The 17,825-nt window shown below is 51.3% G+C and overlaps 2 protein-coding genes and 1 long non-coding RNA gene across 4 annotated transcripts; 1 reads left to right on the top strand and 2 right to left on the bottom strand.

Annotated features, from left to right (window-relative positions):
• Positions 1-1,234: 1,234 nt before the first annotated feature.
• MYCBPAP (MYCBP associated protein) lies at positions 1,235-13,083 on the bottom strand. 2 transcript variants are annotated; one of them, XM_069799141.1, is made up of 19 exons: positions 12,834-13,083; positions 11,955-12,079; positions 11,306-11,465; positions 11,095-11,198; positions 10,411-10,585; positions 9,970-10,085; positions 9,095-9,245; positions 8,713-8,828; positions 7,908-8,008; positions 7,137-7,248; positions 6,597-6,786; positions 5,889-6,076; positions 5,168-5,314; positions 4,704-4,988; positions 3,728-3,849; positions 2,881-2,996; positions 2,246-2,379; positions 1,871-2,056; positions 1,235-1,382 (listed from the first exon to the last, which is right to left on the bottom strand). In XM_069799141.1, the coding sequence occupies exons 1-19, from the start codon at positions 12,931-12,933 to the stop codon at positions 1,278-1,280; spliced, it is 2,733 nt and encodes a 910-aa protein (XP_069655242.1). In that variant the 5' UTR covers positions 12,934-13,083; the 3' UTR covers positions 1,235-1,277. The 2 variants fall into 2 exon arrangements, with proteins under 2 accessions (XP_069655242.1, XP_069655243.1); XM_069799142.1 differs by having other exon boundaries at positions 12,846-13,083.
• A 130-nt stretch (positions 13,084-13,213) lies between these two features.
• Positions 13,214-15,794, bottom strand: RSAD1 (radical S-adenosyl methionine domain containing 1). Its single transcript, XM_069799145.1, has 9 exons — positions 15,631-15,794; positions 14,972-15,105; positions 14,683-14,887; positions 14,242-14,607; positions 14,082-14,145; positions 13,842-13,989; positions 13,703-13,757; positions 13,520-13,623; positions 13,214-13,436 (listed from the first exon to the last, which is right to left on the bottom strand). Exons 1-9 carry the CDS (start codon positions 15,763-15,765, stop codon positions 13,283-13,285), a joined length of 1,365 nt encoding a protein of 454 aa, XP_069655246.1. The 5' UTR covers positions 15,766-15,794; the 3' UTR covers positions 13,214-13,282.
• A 176-nt stretch (positions 15,795-15,970) lies between these two features.
• Positions 15,971-17,742, top strand: LOC138688174 (uncharacterized). Its single transcript, XR_011327225.1, has 3 exons — positions 15,971-16,466; positions 16,757-16,819; positions 17,270-17,742. It is a non-coding gene; the product is annotated as an uncharacterized lncRNA (long non-coding RNA).
• The last annotated feature ends 83 nt before the right edge of the window (positions 17,743-17,825 follow it).

The raw sequence follows: 17,825 nt of genomic DNA, 5'->3' as shown, positions 1-17,825 counted from the left end.
CACTTTGCCATGGTACTGCCAGGAGCCAAGGGGAAGAATACATCCTCACCCCAGAGACAGCACATGAGTTAAAATGAGAAAGTAAAAGAAAACAATTCTGCAGAAGGAACAGTTATTTTACACTACGTGCAGCTCCAAGATGCGTGTCAGCGTGGCTGCCAATGTAAAAGAGCACGTGCCCGAGGCACACACGCCTGGTGCAACTGTGCAGCGATGTACAGAATTTCTAACAGCAATGCTCAGCACGGATATGCATCTGCTGCCGTAGAATCCCAAAGGTATCACAAACCTCAATTAATAATCTACACTGATGTAATTTCTTTACAGGGCCAAAGCCTTTCTGGGGAATGCCGTCCAGCTGCTTTTGCAGGAAGATGGCACTTTACTGACATACGCCATGTCTCTCTTGATGCCAGGTCAAGAGAGACCCTGCACTGAGCTCGCTCTGCCTTGGAAACCTGCTCTGACCCAAGCCCAGCTGCAGAATGTGCAACACTCAGACCTGGAATGCCTCCACAGAAAGCTCCATTCCAGCTGCAATGCACAAGGAAACCCAGAGAGAAAGCAGTGATAAGCCCAGACGTGCATGCAGGCTGCAAGAGGCAGCACGGATGGCTCTAACACAAGGCCTTACCATGCTCACAATATTTATGGCATGAATTTCACTCACTTGAATTCAAGAGTGATTAGTCCTGGAAGGAAGCAAGTAAGAGCTGGCTCAGAATGGGGCATGGGTACCTTGAGCTGGATGGAAAGAGATGGCAAGATCAGCACAAGAAGTAAACCAATGGGTATAAAACCAGGCAGGGTAGCACACCCTTTGGGATAGTGCTGTCAGCAAGTCCTGAGAGCAGACTGGACAAGAGTCAAAAATATGATCAAAAATGGGATGAATTTTTCTAAGTTACTATCCTGGTAGTTGGACTCATGAGTACAAGGGACGCTCTCTGCTCACTCACCTGCTAGCCAAGCAAGATCAAGAAGCAAAGAATAAGACATATCTCATGTTGACTGGCGCTTTTAAATTCTTCTTCCTTAGCAGAAATGCCAGTATTTGCCAGTCTTAACGGTTTCTGAGGCTGTGATATTTCTTGCCTTGTCTCTTCTTGGCAAGCGATCATCTGTGGAAGTAACAGATGATCTAGCAATATTCTCACATCACAAGATGTCACAAAAAAGGCAGGCCAGTATTTGCAATCACTGCATCATGCCAGAAAGAAGAATCGCCACCTGATCTGTGTAAATATGGTTATTTATTTATTTTTAAAAGTCTATTTCTAGTTATAAAGGCCTTCACTCTCCCACTTTAGAGCACCTTTTTTCTTTAGTTCCTCAAATAAAGAAACCATTTTGCTCACCATTGAATCCAGCAGTCCATAAACCTGCAGCAGAAATTAACAGAAGATAGTTGCAGTGAAAACACATGAAGAAATCTTGATGACCAGACTGACAGACAGAGAGATGGTTTCTCACACACATTAACGTATGGGCATGCACACAATCATGTAAAAGTGGCTGCCTGCTATCAGCACTTAGCTCTAGTAATAACTTTTCTGGCTATGAAATGTGTTTAACATCATCTGAAATACAATTAATTCTGCTGATCCCTCAAGAGTCCACAAGCATGCTAAAGACATCCCAGATAGAAATCCCGCATGTGGCTATGTGACGGCTGGATTTATGTGAACAGATTCCAGGCTGGAATAAAGGACATCTTACCTTGTATTTCACACTTACCTTGCTACAGAATTACAGACATATGTTTGTCAGTTTTCTGAGTTTAACAAAATGCTTACCTCTCCACCTAATCTTCAATGTAAGCTTACAAGCAAAGAACAAAAACAAAGATATAAGCTTTGGTCAGACTCACTTCAATATAAAGCTTTTCCTGGTATGTTGCAAACAAAATAGGGTCCACCTGCTCCTGAAGAGGCTCAACTCTATCTGTAGTTACAGCTTCCACGCTCTGTGCTCCCTCTTTCACCTCCTGCGATGAAGTGGCAGATTTCAGCTTTTTCTCATCTTTTACTTTTAACTTTCTGCTGCTTGGACATTCCTATTCAGGGACAGACAAAAAAAAAAGTTACATAGGACAAAACATCTTTCAGATTGTTGCAAGATGCACCTCCCAGAAGCAGCATGTCTTTCACTGGGTTGGAAATCAGCTCAAACTCAGGATACACAACCTCAGAATGGATCACACTGTCCCCAGCACTTAGGTTTCAACAGGCATCCCAACACATACCTCCTTCTCTCTGCCTGCTGTCTTTGTTGTTCTTTTTTTGCCTTCTTTATCCTTACCACCAAATGACCTTCTCTCTTCTTTCCTAGTAGTTGTTCTGTCTTCCTTTCCTCCTTTTATAGGTTGCTTTACTTCCACTACAAAAGAAAGAATTTCAATTACCCAAAAGCAACATTTTCACATCTAGAAAGGCAAGCCCACTACACTCATGCAGCGGAAGTATATTACTCTTGCAATGTATTTTCCTCTTTTTATTAATCTGAGCTGTACTGCGCTGAAAAACAATACCTTGAAGAGTACTTTGTTTAAATAAGGAATGAACAAGTCTCAGACGTGTATCAGAACAAGCCTGTAAGATAGCTAATAGTGAGTGAGATAGGGTTGTTTGGGTTAGTCTGTGTGAAAACCATGGCTACATCTAGCTAAATTAAAAGGCTTATTTGTGTGGTGTTTTTTTAATTACACCAAACCACAGATCACAATTAGTATCACGCAATCTGCCATTTTTTCTGACGCATTTTCTTATAAAAGCTTTGAGGGGGAACTGCTGAAATTGCCATTTCAGTTGAAATTCAGCACGTTTTCTGGATTTCCAACAGTCCACAGAAACCAGTTGCTGTGCAAAAACCACCACTTACCTGTTTCCTCTGGAACAACATCTACGTAGGTGTCCTTCTCAGGCAAGCCAAGCAGGGATCTCAGCTTCAGAGAGTGACTCACCAGACCATCGATTGTTTCACGCCACAGTTGGAGACTGAGAAAAGTGTCACAATCAGAAGAGAGACAAGTACAGCAATTGCTATTTTGTTTTACCCTGCGCCCAGGAGTGATGGCACCTCACAGCTGAGAGCTGCTCTGTCCAACTAAACCAATATCATAACACCCACCATCTAAAAATCTGTGCAGAGGGATGCTAAATTACTTTCCTCATGTTAGAACCCTCTGAGGTCTCAATGGTTTGCAAACCAATGAGCTCATATGGACCCATAAATATTACTGTGAAACCAGATCTGCTCTTCAACATGTTGGTAAATCAGCATCAACCTGCTCTCTGTGTTTACCAAGAGGAACCCGCATCCTTCTAATTTAGAAGCAACTAGAAGCTGTTGATATGTTTACAGTCTGAAAGCCTGAGCAAAAAACAGAGAGACTGTATGAGGGAGGATACAGTTATCTGAGTAAAAGTGTACAGAAAATTACCCAAAGGTTTCATAAATACAGACTAAAATAATCTTGCCAGAAATAATCTTGTATACTCCCCAAAATTACATTAATTTAATATTCTAAACTTATCTCCAGAAAAAAACCAAAAAGGCATATGGGTCAGCTGGTACAATTAAGCTATAAAAAAACCAGAGTGTAAAGACGACTTCTAGACCTCGTATAAATATCTGCACTCTGAATCACAATGCTTGCAACAGAGCTTGCTAAGGCTGCTGATCACACGATGCATTTACAAGCTTTATCTTGCAAACATTAACGCACCAGGTTTGATACAAAAGGTCTGACTGAGTTGGCCTCTGTCCAACGCAAAGCTCCAGTGCTGCCTTATTGAGCTGGGTCAGTGCTTCTTCTCGCTGCTCCGCCTCGGGGATTGACTTTATAGCCTGATGTGAGAGAAAACACAGGGTTCATGGAGCGCGCCTCAGTCTTCATTCCCAGTCATCTGGACCCGGAGCTCAATGGAGCACACCACGGCTCTCTTCCTGGACACCAGTCTGAAACCAGGTTGTGCTGGGCACTTACACACCCAGGTGTAGCCCCCAATATGGCTGGGATTTAGCCAAGGTGCGCATGCGACCCAAGATCTGGGGAGCAATCCTGAACCCCCAGTTAGATTCACAGTAAGTCCCTTTGCAACATCACAGGTGTGCTGGAGAACAGGGATTCTAGCGAGTTAGAGGGCCTCGAAGTAAAGATTAGTTATAAAAGCAGCAGAGAGGTTTCCAAGAGAGCACTACAGAAAAACTGTGCTGACAGAATCCAAACCACTCTTGCTTTAATCTAGGGAGGTCTGTACTTTATCCACAGCCTGTCATGAGTGCCCCCTTAGGACTCTGATGAATAGGAAGGACTCTTCAAGGAGAGGAGCCCTTGGGGAAGCCACAGGAGGCTGTAGGATTAGCTTGCCCCCCGTATTCAGTCCTAGGATGACAGAAAGCTAATGGGGGAAGAGCTTAAAATATCTATTACATTGCATGGTTCTCTTTTCTTCTTTACACAACAGCCCTCAAAGTCTCTCTTGAGAATCTCTTTACAAGAGCACTGAGGGTGTGGTCAGCAGAGCTGAAGTGCTTTTCTGCAAAACACATCATAAATCTTCTCTAACTCACAGCACATTGGGAGCAGACCTTTGGGTGGGCTCACACTGGGGTAGGCCAGCCTATTTATTTTCCTTCATTTAAGGAAAATGAAAACACCATCAGCTTGTCATAGCACTAGAGGGAACAGGGGTGACCACCTGCTTAAAGTCTTCTAAGGAGAGGTTCCATCCTGAGGGGCCTGGTTCTTCCTCCTCCACATTCATCATTTGACTCAGAGCCTCCTGGAGTGTGTTCTTCCAGCATGGGACCTCTGTGGTGCTGCTCTGAGCAGGGAGAGCCTCTGAGGTACCCTCCTGGAACTGCATGTCCTCCGCAGTGCTCTTCTGGCCCGAGGGCACTTTCTCCTCAAGGGCTGAAGGAACAGTCATGTGCTGTCTCCATAGTTCATGCAGCTGCTTTACCACTCGATGCTGATAATGCAACTGTGATAATGGGGAAAAGGTAAATAGTGAAATGAGCTATGCCTTTCCTCTACAAACTTAATTGTTAAAGCCACTGTGGCAGACTATGCCAGCCTCCAGAAACCCAGGGATGCACCAGCCCCATGGGTCTTCCCTCCCTGCTATTTCAGTTGTGTAGCCAATCAAATAGCAAACGTCACCTCGGGATTCTTCTGGTGGAACAACTCTTCCTCTGTGGCATAGGCACCCACAGGAGATGGGGTGCGCTCTGGGGTCCGAATTCGGACAAGAAGTTCCTTCAGACTCTCTTCTACTATAGTAGCACCTTCTCGAGCAGCCAGGTCACTCTGAGGCACCACAACAAGAACGACATGTGTGAGTGCCCGTTCAATATAAAGACACTCAAACAAATTCACACCCACACTAGCAACCACACGTATACATTATACAGGGTTACAAGGACAAGAATAACTGCAATCCCTGCTAAGCAGGGCAATACTTACAACGGCTTTTCAAATAAACCCTACAAATCCTCCCCCAAAGTATACTTTTCAAAGCATCGTGTAATTTTCAGTTTATACCTTAACTGATAGCATAGTGTACGACACATAATCCCATCCCCACTGAGTAACTAATGAAATTCATTACCAACAGAATATTCATTCTTTAAAGGACCAGTGCGAATGGTTTAGGAGACACAATCATGTCTTTATTAACAACATTACAATAGACTGCAGAGTTCTTCCATTTTATTTAGCAAACCTGCTCAAGTATGTACAGATGTTCCGTAAATAAATAATCATCTCACTCTCAGCCCTGATTGCATAGCAATAAAAATACCATGTCATCCACTCCCACCCTTACCCTTTATTTGCATACTAAGTTCAAAGCTCAGAGTTACTCAGTTACATGCTTGGTTACCTCCAGTTTCTCTCTGAGGTCAGCCAATTTATCCTCATACACAGCAATTCCCCAAAGGGTCACCTGCAGCAGAGCTCCTCCTAATAACAAAGGATGTGTCCCAAATTCCCAGGACTCGCTGAAAATGCCTGCTCTCTCTGACTTGAAAAGAAAGAAAAACTTCCTAGTTTCCCCAGGCAAAATTACACCTGAAATAAGAGAGAAGATGCATCGGTCCGCAAGAAACCACCTGGTTAACTTGACCCTTTTCCAATCCACCCCAAGTGTCCTTATCTCTGCATGAGGCTCTTTCCCCATAGCTTAGCTGGTTATCACACTTCATCCAGCTATTTTTCTCCTTCCAGATTTACTCCCAGACACCATGTTGCTGAACTGGTGTTATTTCCACTGCACACTCCTTTTATTACAGCCAGCTCAGTACTCTCTCTGGCAGATTATGCCCAGTTTGCCATCAGAAAATGATTCACTTCTCAATATTCCACCCATTTACATTCAGAGTAGGAGCAACCTCCTTTAAGTTCCATGAAAGGGATCTGCCTCGCACACCTCTTTTGGTGTGAGTCAGCTCTGATGCCTAGGGTGGCTTCCTAAGGAGAATCACCCAACAGGCTGGCTCTGCCATTAGTCAGACTCCGCATCTCAGATAACTCCTGAATACGTGATCTCTGCTCTATGTACAAAGGTCTCGGAGATGAGCAGCTCTCATACCTGGTCTGGTATCAAAGTAAAAACACTGCATCCTCTTCCCCTTGGTTTCTCTGGAGGGAATCTGCTGGGGAAGCCTCATCCAGTTATACCAGATGGCAGTTGTGCCATCATTGCTCACCATCAGGGAGCTTTCAGCTTTTTCACCAGCCAGAGTCTCAAAGGTGAGCCGGGCAGCAATGCCAATTTGATTCTACAAGGAAGAGGAAAAAGACATAGATAACTATGTCTACTTTACCTAGCAGGCTTTATCTTGCCTGAAGTCATACCACAAATAAGGCGCTGAGCCTTGGTAGAAGAACTTGTAAGGCAGGTCCAGTGAAGTGGCCATTATACAGAGAGAGCCTGGGAATCTGAGCTTTACACCACAGAGAGAGCAACCCCTTCTGTTTCTAGCTCTCTCCAGAGCAAACATAAGGATACTCTATTATGCTCAGAATAAATCCCCCATTCTCTGGCCTGGGAGTGACACTCATTGTACAGCTATGACTTGGGAACTCAAGCAGGCTTAGCTTGACTAAACGATAAAAAGGGCGCAATTACCCTGCAAGAAGTGATGCAGCTGATCCAACGAGCAGGCTGGCCACAGAAATCTAAAGATGGACCCAGTACTGCTTCTGGAACCACATCAGGGTAGTCCCTTGAGGTGTCACTGCTAAAGAAAACAAGAGCCAGCATTTTTGTGGAGTGAAATTCACTTTTAGAGAGAGGAGAATCAGGGGTGATTTACAAGACCCTGTAAGAAATAATCCCAACTAACGCTTTTCCACACAGTCATCTCTTTAGGGACAGAGCCCTGCAGATACGGTAAACTCCAGCTAGCTACTGGTCACCATCAAGGAGGACAGGACAGCCAGAATATTAAAGAATGATACCTGCCTAAGGAAGGCTGAGGGTACATGACTGAATAAGGACAAGAGGCCCTTGGGTTGTGCCTGTTACAGATGGACAGGACAGGGATAAAAGGCAAATTAATGATGGAAGTGGAAGGCTGGAAAAAGACAATCCGATGGAGGTAACTCAGGGCAGAATCCTCACCCTGCCTAATGTAAGCTCTGGAGCCATACAGAGGGAAGACTGGAGGAAGGGCCTCCAAAAAAACTTTTCTCTCATTCTTGCTCCTTAGGCACAAGGCCCCAAGGCACAAAAGAACTGCTCGATTCCTAAACCTGGTGATTATAATATTAGAATATGCCTTTTATTGTGCCCCAGTGGAGACTCCTCTCTGTTCCGGATAAGAACAGCTAAGGATACCCTTATGGACTGGTGGTGCATACCCAAAATTCTTTATTTCTGCCATGAAGTAAAACTTACAGGGTCTCAGACTCTTCAGAAGTGGTGGAATGCGGAAAAGGCTCTGTTGAGACAGATGTGAAAGGCTGCCCTTTACCGATCACCTCCAGTCCATCCAGATCCTGGACATACAGAAAAATGACCAACTCACGATTTCTCTTTCTATATAGAAAGGAAGTTAAAATACCAGACAAATGTACCAACAAGTAAAGTGAAGTTGAGATATCTTGCTCCTACGATGGTTTTTAGAGGTAGCCAACGAATGTTCAAGAGACATGGGAAGGAACCAATTCTGGGTCTCCCAAGAATCCTAGATGACTGCACTCCCCACTACAAATGATGCATGGATGGGAAAAGTCTCCTTCACACACGTTTCTCATCCCCAGAGCCAAGTTTCAGAAACAAAAAGGTGAGGTTTGTTCCGTTTTTAAGAGGAGGGGCTACCTGCCTTCAGGAGATTATTTCAGATGCGTGTCTTCCACGTGGGTAAAGGTGTCTTCCCTCTGCCCTGAGGCACTAAATCAAAGTCCTACACCAGTACTGGGCAGGTTTTTTTATTGCCTAGTTCTTGGCAGCTGCATGCTGCTGGTTCGGGCTCCTATTCTGAGGCTCCTAGACCACTCCATGCAACACTTAGGGAGGCCAGACAACTCTTTCATGGGTGTGGCCCTTTGGAAATGTGGAAACTTCCAAGATAAGTACTGTGGGGCTAAGTTTTAGATTCCTAATGCTTTTTCAGATCCAGTTCTTGGCAATTCTGTGTTACTCTACAGCATCTGACAAAAGACGAGAGATGCAAAGAATGTCCTCACTCCTCTAGTCTTACCGGCTTATAAAAATCTAGCTCCTCTAGGACAGATTTTAGCTCCTGCCGTCGATGTTTCAGGAAAAGACTTTTATCCCAGGTTAGATGGAAAGGAATCCTCTTTGGAGGCTTCACACCTGTGGAAATACCCATACAAGAGCTCATTGTCTACATACCCACATGCTTATTAATTTCACTCTCTGGTAGACTTTGGTCTCATGGTGTTTTAAAGACAGGAGGTCCAACAGATGACTGGGAAGCAGCTTGTGCTGCACCTACCGCAAGGAACAACTATAATGTGAAGCCTCCATAGTCGCAGGAGTCACTGTTTCTTTGTGCTGCTCCCTCCACACTTGTACCCCATTTCTATGGAATCAGCTCTCTGCAACATTCCCTTCCTTACCCGTTTCCATCCGGACAGTGTGGGGCTTCCCCACATGAGTGACTGGCTCTGGGTAGCCACGTTCTCTCTGAGTCAGTGTCATCGTCAAGCCTGTGAGTTCATCTCCAATACGCTCGGGCTGGCTCCAGAACTCGCTTCCTCTTCGGTAACCCTATGGGGGAAAACAAGACTCCCACTGACACTTTCAGAGGCATACGGCTGCATGCTATTTTCACAGGGACTAGAAGCTAAAAAGAAAACGGGGTCTAACTCTGCTTATACGGCTATTTTGAAGCGTATAAATTACCACTTTCTGCAGAACAAGCCAAAATTTCTACCAGGCTGCTGTCAAAGACAAAGGACTTACTTCTAGCTAGGGCAACATGAAGGTTGAATGATATTAAAATAATGCCTCACATAAATGCAAATTCCTTGATAGTGCTATAAGTGTAAAAAAATTATTTTAACATAGGATACTCCCATAATCCTCCTGACTTACCCATACCCCTTTCTCCATGGCAATCACTAAAATTTGAGCCTAAAGCTATCAGATCTTTCCCTCCCTGGAACATCAATTGTGGCACGCACCCCTGCCACTTCCCAGTGTGCAACAGTCTTTGGTGATAATCAAGAAGTGGCACTTGCCCATGTACAGCAGTTTGTTAGCAAGGAGCCAAAGGACACCACCACTTTCCTCTGACTAGTACGGATAGCACAGTTCATGTTTTTGTTTTTGAAGTTACTGAAAACCCTGCTTGCACACTCAGCTGAAGGACTTATAGTGGCTTTGATAAGTATCTAATGATAGGTCTTCAGAGATGTTACTCATAACACCAGCGTCTTAGCTCTTTCACAAGAACAGAGCAATCAGGATGCAGAGGAAGTGGGTCTCTCACCTTTCCAGGAAGCAGGGCAGGGAGACTCCGGTCAATGATGTCACGTTCTTCCTGGATTTGCCTGTAATCCTCTGAGATGCTCATGAGCAGTTCATTCTCTGGCCTTTGAAGAATTTCTATAAAGAAGGAAGGCCAAATCATTGGTGCTACGCTTCCTCTGGGCACAGCCTTTACCACTATTATTGTTCATGTGTAACTTCCCTACACTGTCCCCCACCAAATCCACTGTTCTTCCCTCAACCAGAACCACCAGCTCACTTCCCCACAGCATCCACGGCCACTAGCACTAGCAGCATGGGGAGCTCTGAGAACATGGAAGTAGACTGCAACAGCAATAGGATTAATCCCAGTCAGCTATGACCATTACAGTTTGTTGTGGTGCCATCGAACTCCCCCATCTGCACACAGAATTTCACAGAACAAGGCCTTGGCTTTTCTCACCTCCTAGATATTTCTCCTGCTTCTTCCTGATTGCCATATTACGGTGCCAGTTCTGGAGAGCTTTGTGCTCTGCCAGTGGGGTCTGATGAACATTTTTCTTCTTCTCTCCTCCATGTTCCTCTTTTAAAGCTGCTGCAGTAACATCTGGATGAGAAACCTCAATAAAATCTGCTATCTGAAGAGAAAGGAAACATTAAATTAACCTCTCCATGCACACACGGCCACCGCAACAAGAATGGAAGAGGGGAGGAGAAAAGAATTCTTCAGATTGACAGTACTTTCACCTTATCACTCTGAGGGGAACAAAAACAGAGCACTAGGAACACACTCAGAAACAATGGAAGGATTTATCTGAGTAATTAGACTCGAGCAATGGCATTGCTGCAACACCAGCTCTTCCCTTGCAAGCCTGATGCCATCAGCAGAAGCACATATGAAAGAGGAAGCCTGCATAATTCTTCCCTCCACGACCTCGTCCTGCACACGGGACTTCAAAACCTGCTGGTGCAGTTTCTCTGAAGGCAAGCCCTCCCCACAGAGTATGACGAGGCTGGGAAAACCACACCTCAGGCCTGACCTGTTCCTGATAGGTGCTGAAAAGCGCTGAAAAGCACTGAAAGGTACTGTAGGCACTGCACTCCACCTCTAGAAAAGTGCCGCATTTTTGTAACTTTACAAACCAACCTGAGTGTTTCCTCTGGCTAAGGCTTCCATCTTGAACTCCTGGAGACTTCCCAAAATGTGATGGGGGAGAATCTCTTCACAGCCATCACCAAACAGTCCTGGTCCTACAACAAACACACACACACACAAAAACCCAATCCCAGAGCCAGGTCGCTAAAGCTAGGCTTAGCAAAACCAAAATCTAAAGATAAGACATGAAGTTTAACTCTACCAGAAAAAGTCAGTGGTTCCCTGTGTGCTTTTGGGGAAGCACGACATGCTACGAGGAGATGTGTTGCCTTCTTTGTCTCTCTGGGTCGATATTTTCGAACAAGGTATTCCTTCCTAACTGGAATTCTCCCAGCATCATGAGGAAGGTATGGAGCACGGAGCTTCAGAAAATAAACAGTCACAATGCAGTTAGGTACATACTGACTCACCTTCATTCCTTCTGATCCTTCTAGGATACACAGAGAAGTCATATCAGCACAGGCTGATATCACTTTCCCAATAGTTTTCTGCTGTGTCACTTGGTGTCAAATGCTTCCACTCAACAGTTCGACCCAATTTTTGGAAGGGATGCCGTGAGAGTAACTAAACAACTTATATGTCTTATTAGACCAGAAAGTTGGAAATGTAATTCTGAAGAGGTGGATGACTTATCTTCCCATTTGAAAAGATTGTGTAAGGATCAACAATCCTTTACTTTTAGCAACTGAACCTGATGATCTGACAAGTCATAAAAAGCAGGACAGACAAAATGGAATGAGAACTGAACTCCAAGAGTGGGTTTTGGTTTAAGTATATGGACAGCACTCTCTGTTAAACACACAAAATGAGTGTCAGTTAAAGCAGCTGTTTCTGTCAGTAAAAATACATACTTTCTCCAGGTCCTCCACCTTAATTGCAAGCGCCTGGATGTCATCTCCTTGCAGAACACATGAAACAGGCTCAGACTCTTCCGCAATTGCCGAGGAGGACAGTTCATGTGTCTTTTCCTTCTTGTCTGAAAAACAGATGAAGAGACCTCCTCTTCAGTCTCCCAAGGAAAACCCATCTTTCTCTTTCAGCCTGGTTATTCATTTCCAGCTGAACTATGTTTTGGGGTGGGTCTTTTTTTAAAGTGGCACAGAACAATTAAATTCAGCATCTCTTATAACTGGAAAATCAAACTCTGAAAAGCTACAAGGACCAAAGCAGGTCACTAGCATTCAACTGTCCCACGCTTTATTCTCGACGAGAGACAACGGCTGAGAGAAATACAGTCTGTGCTTCCCGCAGGTAAAAGAAAAAACTCCTGGGAAGTCTCCTGCTCCAGCTGCAAGCGCGAGCCCACAGCCTCCCTGCACAGCTGCGCTACGCTCACCAAGCACACCTCAGACAGCAAGCCGTTGGATTTTCAGAAGCTCCTAAATAGCAAAACAGCTCTTAAATAGTAAAACCCCTGCAGAGCCGGGCACAGGGCAGTGCTCCCCGGCACAGGCAGGGCCGCAGCTGAGGCGATCCCACCGGGGATCTGTTTCTCCCCTTATCCTTAACCTGCGGGTCCCTCCAGCTGGGACTGACTCCCTGACACGCGTAGGAAAAAGAAAAAAAAAAAAAAAAACACAAGAATAATGAAAAGGGAGGGTCACTGGGCGGGGAAGCGGCTGTTCACGGCGGCTTCAACGCCCGCCTCGGGCGCGGCGGGGACCCCCAGGCCGTGCCGAGGGCACAAGCCAGGCCCGGGGCCCGGGCGCCAGCCGCCTGCTGAGCCGTACCCGGGGGTGTACCGGGTCGGGGCTCCCGCCGGGCCGGGCCGGGCCGGGCCCCCAGCAACGCCGCCGCATCCCGCCGGCCCGCTCCGCGCCCGGGCGCCATGGCAACGCCGCCCGCACACCACCGAGACACCGCCCGCGCCGCCTAGAGAGGCGCCTCCCGCCCGCCGCTCTATGGTACCGCTTCCGGAGGACGGGACGGCGCCACCCGCTGTACGCAGGCGCCAGTTGTACACGCCCTCCGGCCCGGGCTCTGCGCATGCGCAACGCGGCAGCGGCCTAGCTGGGCCTGCAGCACCGAGCACCGCAGCCTTGCAGCGCCCGGGGAGGAGCCGCCTCCAGCGGCCCGGTGCCGCCGCCTCCAACACCCCTCTCAGCCGGCACACAGTCCTCGTATTTTATTCTCCACCGCTCACAACTCCCGCGAGTCCGTTGTGCTCCCCGCGGCTTCGCTACCGGCCCTGTCCCCCGCCGGGTTTCTCCTCAGCTCCCCGGCCAGGGCGCGGCAGGGCGGCTGGCAGGGCCCAGCGGTGCTGCAGCTGGCAGAGCAGGTCGGGCAGCAGGGAGTCCAGTAGGGCCAGGCCCTCCCAGCTGCACCGCAGGCCGCTGGGGAAGAAGCGGCAGCTGAGCCCTGGCTCTGCGAAGGAGACCACCCTCCCCACCGCCGCCATGGTACCCCCAGGGCTCACCCGCAGTCCAGGACCAGCCAACCCTGCTGCTGTAGATCCTTCGCCTCCCCCGGCACCCCGAACACGGCCTCCAGGCTGAGGTGGGGGGAGAATTGCCTCCAGCGCTGCGCGCCCGGGGTGAAGAAGGTCGTTAGTGATTTAGGGGCAGGTCAATGCTGGGTTCCCCCATGGGTGGCTCCTCACCTCATGGGTGATGCCCTCGTCCGTGCGAAGTCCCAGGGCGAGCACCTCCTCCAGCCTGTGGGCACATGGGAGAGCTGTGAGGCGGCACAGTGAAGGAAGAGGGCGTGGGGCGGGGGGGGGCAGACACCCCCATACTCACTGCTCCAGCGGGCTCAGCACCACCCGCTTCCTGGTGCCGTGCCCGTGGCTCTGCACCTCCCGCATCCAGGCATCAGGCTCCAGCGTCTGGACACGGGCCTCCCGGCTGCGGCCACCCTCACCCCATGGCACAAACCGCCCATGCGCTCCTGCAACGGCAGTGGGGGGGGACGATGGAGTTCAGGGGGCACACACAGTCACGCACGCACCCCCCCATCAGACCCCCGTCACTCTGGCTTACCCGGCCCCACGCCGATGTATTGCTCGGCCCGCCAGTACGAGAGGTTGTGCGTGCTGAGGGCGCCCTGGGGGAGAGCATTGCATGGGGTGAGGGGGGGCTGAGCCTGCTTGTGGGGGTGGCATGGCATTGAGGGGGGGGCACGGCATGGGGGGCACCCCACCTTCCTTGCAAAATTGGAGACCTCATAGTGCCGGAAGCCAGCAGCCACCAGCATGGCACGGGCTGTCTGGTACATGTCAGCCAGGAGGTCCTGGGGGGGCATGGGCAGGGCCCCCCCCCAGACCTGCGCCGCCAGCACCGTGCCCCGCTCCAGCGTCAGCTGGTACAGGGAAACGTGGTCGTCGCAGAGCCCCAGTGCCGCCTCCAGCCACCGGGTCCAGGTGTCCTGGCTCTGCCCCGGCAGCCCGAAGAGGAGGTCGATGGAGGTTCGGCCGGGGAAGAGCCCCCGCGCCGCCTCCACGGCCCCCCGCGCCTCCGCTGCCGTGTGCTCCCGGCCCAGCAGCCGCAGCTCTGCGTCGTCCAGAGACTGTGGAGGGAGTGCAGTGGCAGTGGGGGGGCACGGGGAGCTGCGGCGGACAGGACGAGGGAGAACCTCTCTCACCTGGACGCCGATGGAGAGGCGGTTGATGCCAGCTTCCCTGAAGCCGGCGAGGCGCGGTGTGCCGGCAGAGCCGGGGTTGGCCTCCAGCGTGACCTCGGCGCCGGCGGGGAGGTGGGCAGCCCCCGCGACGGCCTCCAGCACTGCTCCGATGGTGCGGGGGCTGGCCAGGCTGGGGGTGCCCCCTCCGAAGAAGACAGAGGTGATGCTGTAGGGCAGAGGGTGGGGAGGCTGCGGGCAGGTACCCAAGGGCCCCGCGCCCCCCCAACCCGAGACCTCCCCAAGCACCCACCTCTGCACCTGGCTGAGGTGGAGCAGGGTGCGTGCCTCCCGCACCAGGCAGGCGCGCACGGCCGCCTCGTCCACCGCCGGCACCACGTACTTGTTGAAGTTGCAGTAGGAGCAGCGCTTGCGGCAGTAGGGCCACTGCGGGCACGGGATGCCGTGGGGGATGGCTGCACCCCCAGGTACCCTACTTTGGGGAGGGCGACAGCCCCATGCACCGGCCCCGGTGCTTCCCACCTGCCCCAGGGGCACAAGGTGCGTGCCCCGTGGGTGCCTCCCCCCCTTCACGTGGATGGCTCGGGGACCCCCCAGGTGTGCTCCATGACATGTGCAAGGCCAGGATGCACCCCCACGTGTGCAAACCCCAGGGTCCTGCATGCACCCCCACGTGTGCAAGCCCCGTGGTCCCACGGTCGCTCCCCAATGTGTGCAAGCCCCGGAGTCCCAGGTGTGCCCCCCACGTGTGCAATCCCCGGCGTCCCTCCCCTAAAGTGTGCAAGCCCCAGGTGCCCTACCCGCTCCCACCACGTGTGCAAGCCCGGGGTCCCCGTGCACCCCCACGTGTGCAAACCCGGGGGTCCCTTGTACACCCACGTGTGCAAACCCGGGGTCCCCGTGCCCCCCCCCCCCCCCCCCACGTGTGCAAACCCGGGGTTCCCCGCTCACATGCACGTAGAGCGCGGCTGTAGCGGGGGCGGCCGGTTCCGGGACCGGTTCCGATCCCCGTCCCGGACCGCCGCCCCCGCCGGGCCGCCCCGCAGCGATCGCCGCCGCCGCCGGCCGCCACCCCCGCGCCGCCATGGGACCCCACGGGCTGCGGCACCGCCCCGGGGCGGGCACCGAGAGCCTGGGCCGCCCCGCCGAGCCCCGGGGGTTCGGCGGTGCCGGGGCGGTGGGGAGGGCAGAGCCCTTGGCTTCCAGAGAGCTTGTACGGGGAGGGGGTGCCGGGACCGAGGGCCCGCTCCCGGTGCCGTACCGGGCACACGGTCCCGCCGAGGCTGGGGCAGCCCCGGGACCCGTACCGGGCACACGGTCCCGCCGAGGCTGGGGCAGCCCCGGGACCCGCCCCGGCATCCGCCGCCCCCGGCTGCCTCTCCGGGGCTGGAGCAGGGGTTTCCAGCAGAGGGGCTGTTTTGGAGAAAGGAGCCGTGATGCGTCTCCGTGCAGGGTTGTGCAAACCCAGTGCTGACAGTGCCGGGTATTATTTTTTTCTGAATTTGCTCTATTAATAGCCACGGAGAAGTGAGAAATGCCGATGACAAAGACCGTGGCCGCAGATTCCTGTTTCCAGGCCGGGAAGGGGGTAGTTCAGAGTAACCCACCCCTGACGTAACTCTCCCTCCCCGGGAAGAGCCCCCAGCTACCAGGATTTTCCGAGTGGGCAGCGAGAGCTATAAGAGCAGGACCCGGGTACGAGAAGGGCAGAAGCCCTGGAGCCTGCCCGCAGCCCAGCACACACTGAAGCTATGCTGCCAGCCAGGAGGTTCAGCCTTTTGCCTCCTGTGAGTATTTACAGCCTAGGCTGCATCGTCCCGGGGCGGGGGGGGGGGTGAGATGGCCACGGGGCATCTCAGGAGGTGTCCTGGCCAGTGAGGGCTGGATGTGGCCACGGGGAAGGGGATGGCAGGGAAGGAAAACTTCCCGGGCAGTCAGGCTCTGCTGGGGCTCAGACCCACGGACAGTGCAGCACTGCTCCCGGGACACGAGCGGAGCTCTGGGGAGCAGGGATGGGGTGACAGGGGCCCACACCTGCCCTGTGCCGGCTGTGACTGGTGCTCGCTGTGTTTCTCAGCAGTGTGCCTACCCATGCAAGCCAGCGCTGACTTCATTTCTTACCGGCCAACCCCCAGCTACGGTGAGTATATAAGGCGCTTCTAGGCAGCACAGGGGTTGTGCAAAGGGTGGAGTTATCAGACAAGAACCAGAGAAGCTCCTCTCACTGCAGGCCTGTCCTGCACCTGGGTTAGTGCTGTGGGAAGCGAAGGAAAGTAGAAAGTCCTTCCCTAGACATTGGATGTAGAGGTCCACTGCATCCCCAAGATCACTGGCTGGAGTTGCTGTAATGCAGGTAACAGCTCCTCCTTGGGGAAGGAAGGTTTACAAGGGTCCTAAAACCAGGGCAGGGAAGAGACCCGAGTTTTGCTTGCACACATCCCACTTACTCCAGGTTGGGCAGAGGTGAAGCTGGTGAAACATTCTGACACCAGCCTCACGAGCAGTTTGGGAATGGGGGAAAAACTTGCTGGAGAGACACCATACAGAAAGGGTCTGACACGAACCACCCCATGTGTTTTTTTTCTTTCAGAAAGCAGGCACAAACAGTGGGCGTGTTGTCCACTTGGTCTGCTTCCATGGGTAGAGCCCACAGTCCAGCTGGGAGATCCAGGATCGAGACCTCGCTGATGTTTCACCTCTCTCCTTTGCACCATTTCCCCCCACCTACCGGAGGAAGCCCCAGTGTGGAGATGGAGGCCCAGCTGCTAGCCCTGCTAGGGAAGGAAGCAGGAGGGTGATGGCCGGGAGGTCGGTGAGAGTCGGCGGCATCGTTATCTGCTTCCCAGCTGGCGTGGGACACTTCTGCCAGGAAGGAAGAGGAGCTCTGCTCTTCCACTTCTCGGAGTAGTGTTTCATGGTTGGGAGGTACCAAATAACTCCCGTAAAATACTGTCCCAGGTATGTTCTGCTTCACACTGCCGATGGGACAGGAACTTTGGTATTTCTGCAAAATCCTTACGGTCTGTCTTGTCCAAAACGACAAAATAAACAATGCCAAGTCTGCCTTGGAGAAGTTTCTTTGGGGGTCAGAAGGCCCAGGGGAGGTGTGGGAACAGGGCAAGCTTTTCCAGCCAGCTTTAGGGAGC

This window comes from Haliaeetus albicilla, chromosome 12, assembly GCF_947461875.1.
Source record: "Haliaeetus albicilla chromosome 12, bHalAlb1.1, whole genome shotgun sequence".
NCBI lineage: Eukaryota > Metazoa > Chordata > Aves > Accipitriformes > Accipitridae > Haliaeetus > Haliaeetus albicilla.
The sequence above is the reverse complement of the archived record's forward strand: the minus strand, read 5'-3'. Positions and strand labels throughout refer to the sequence as shown.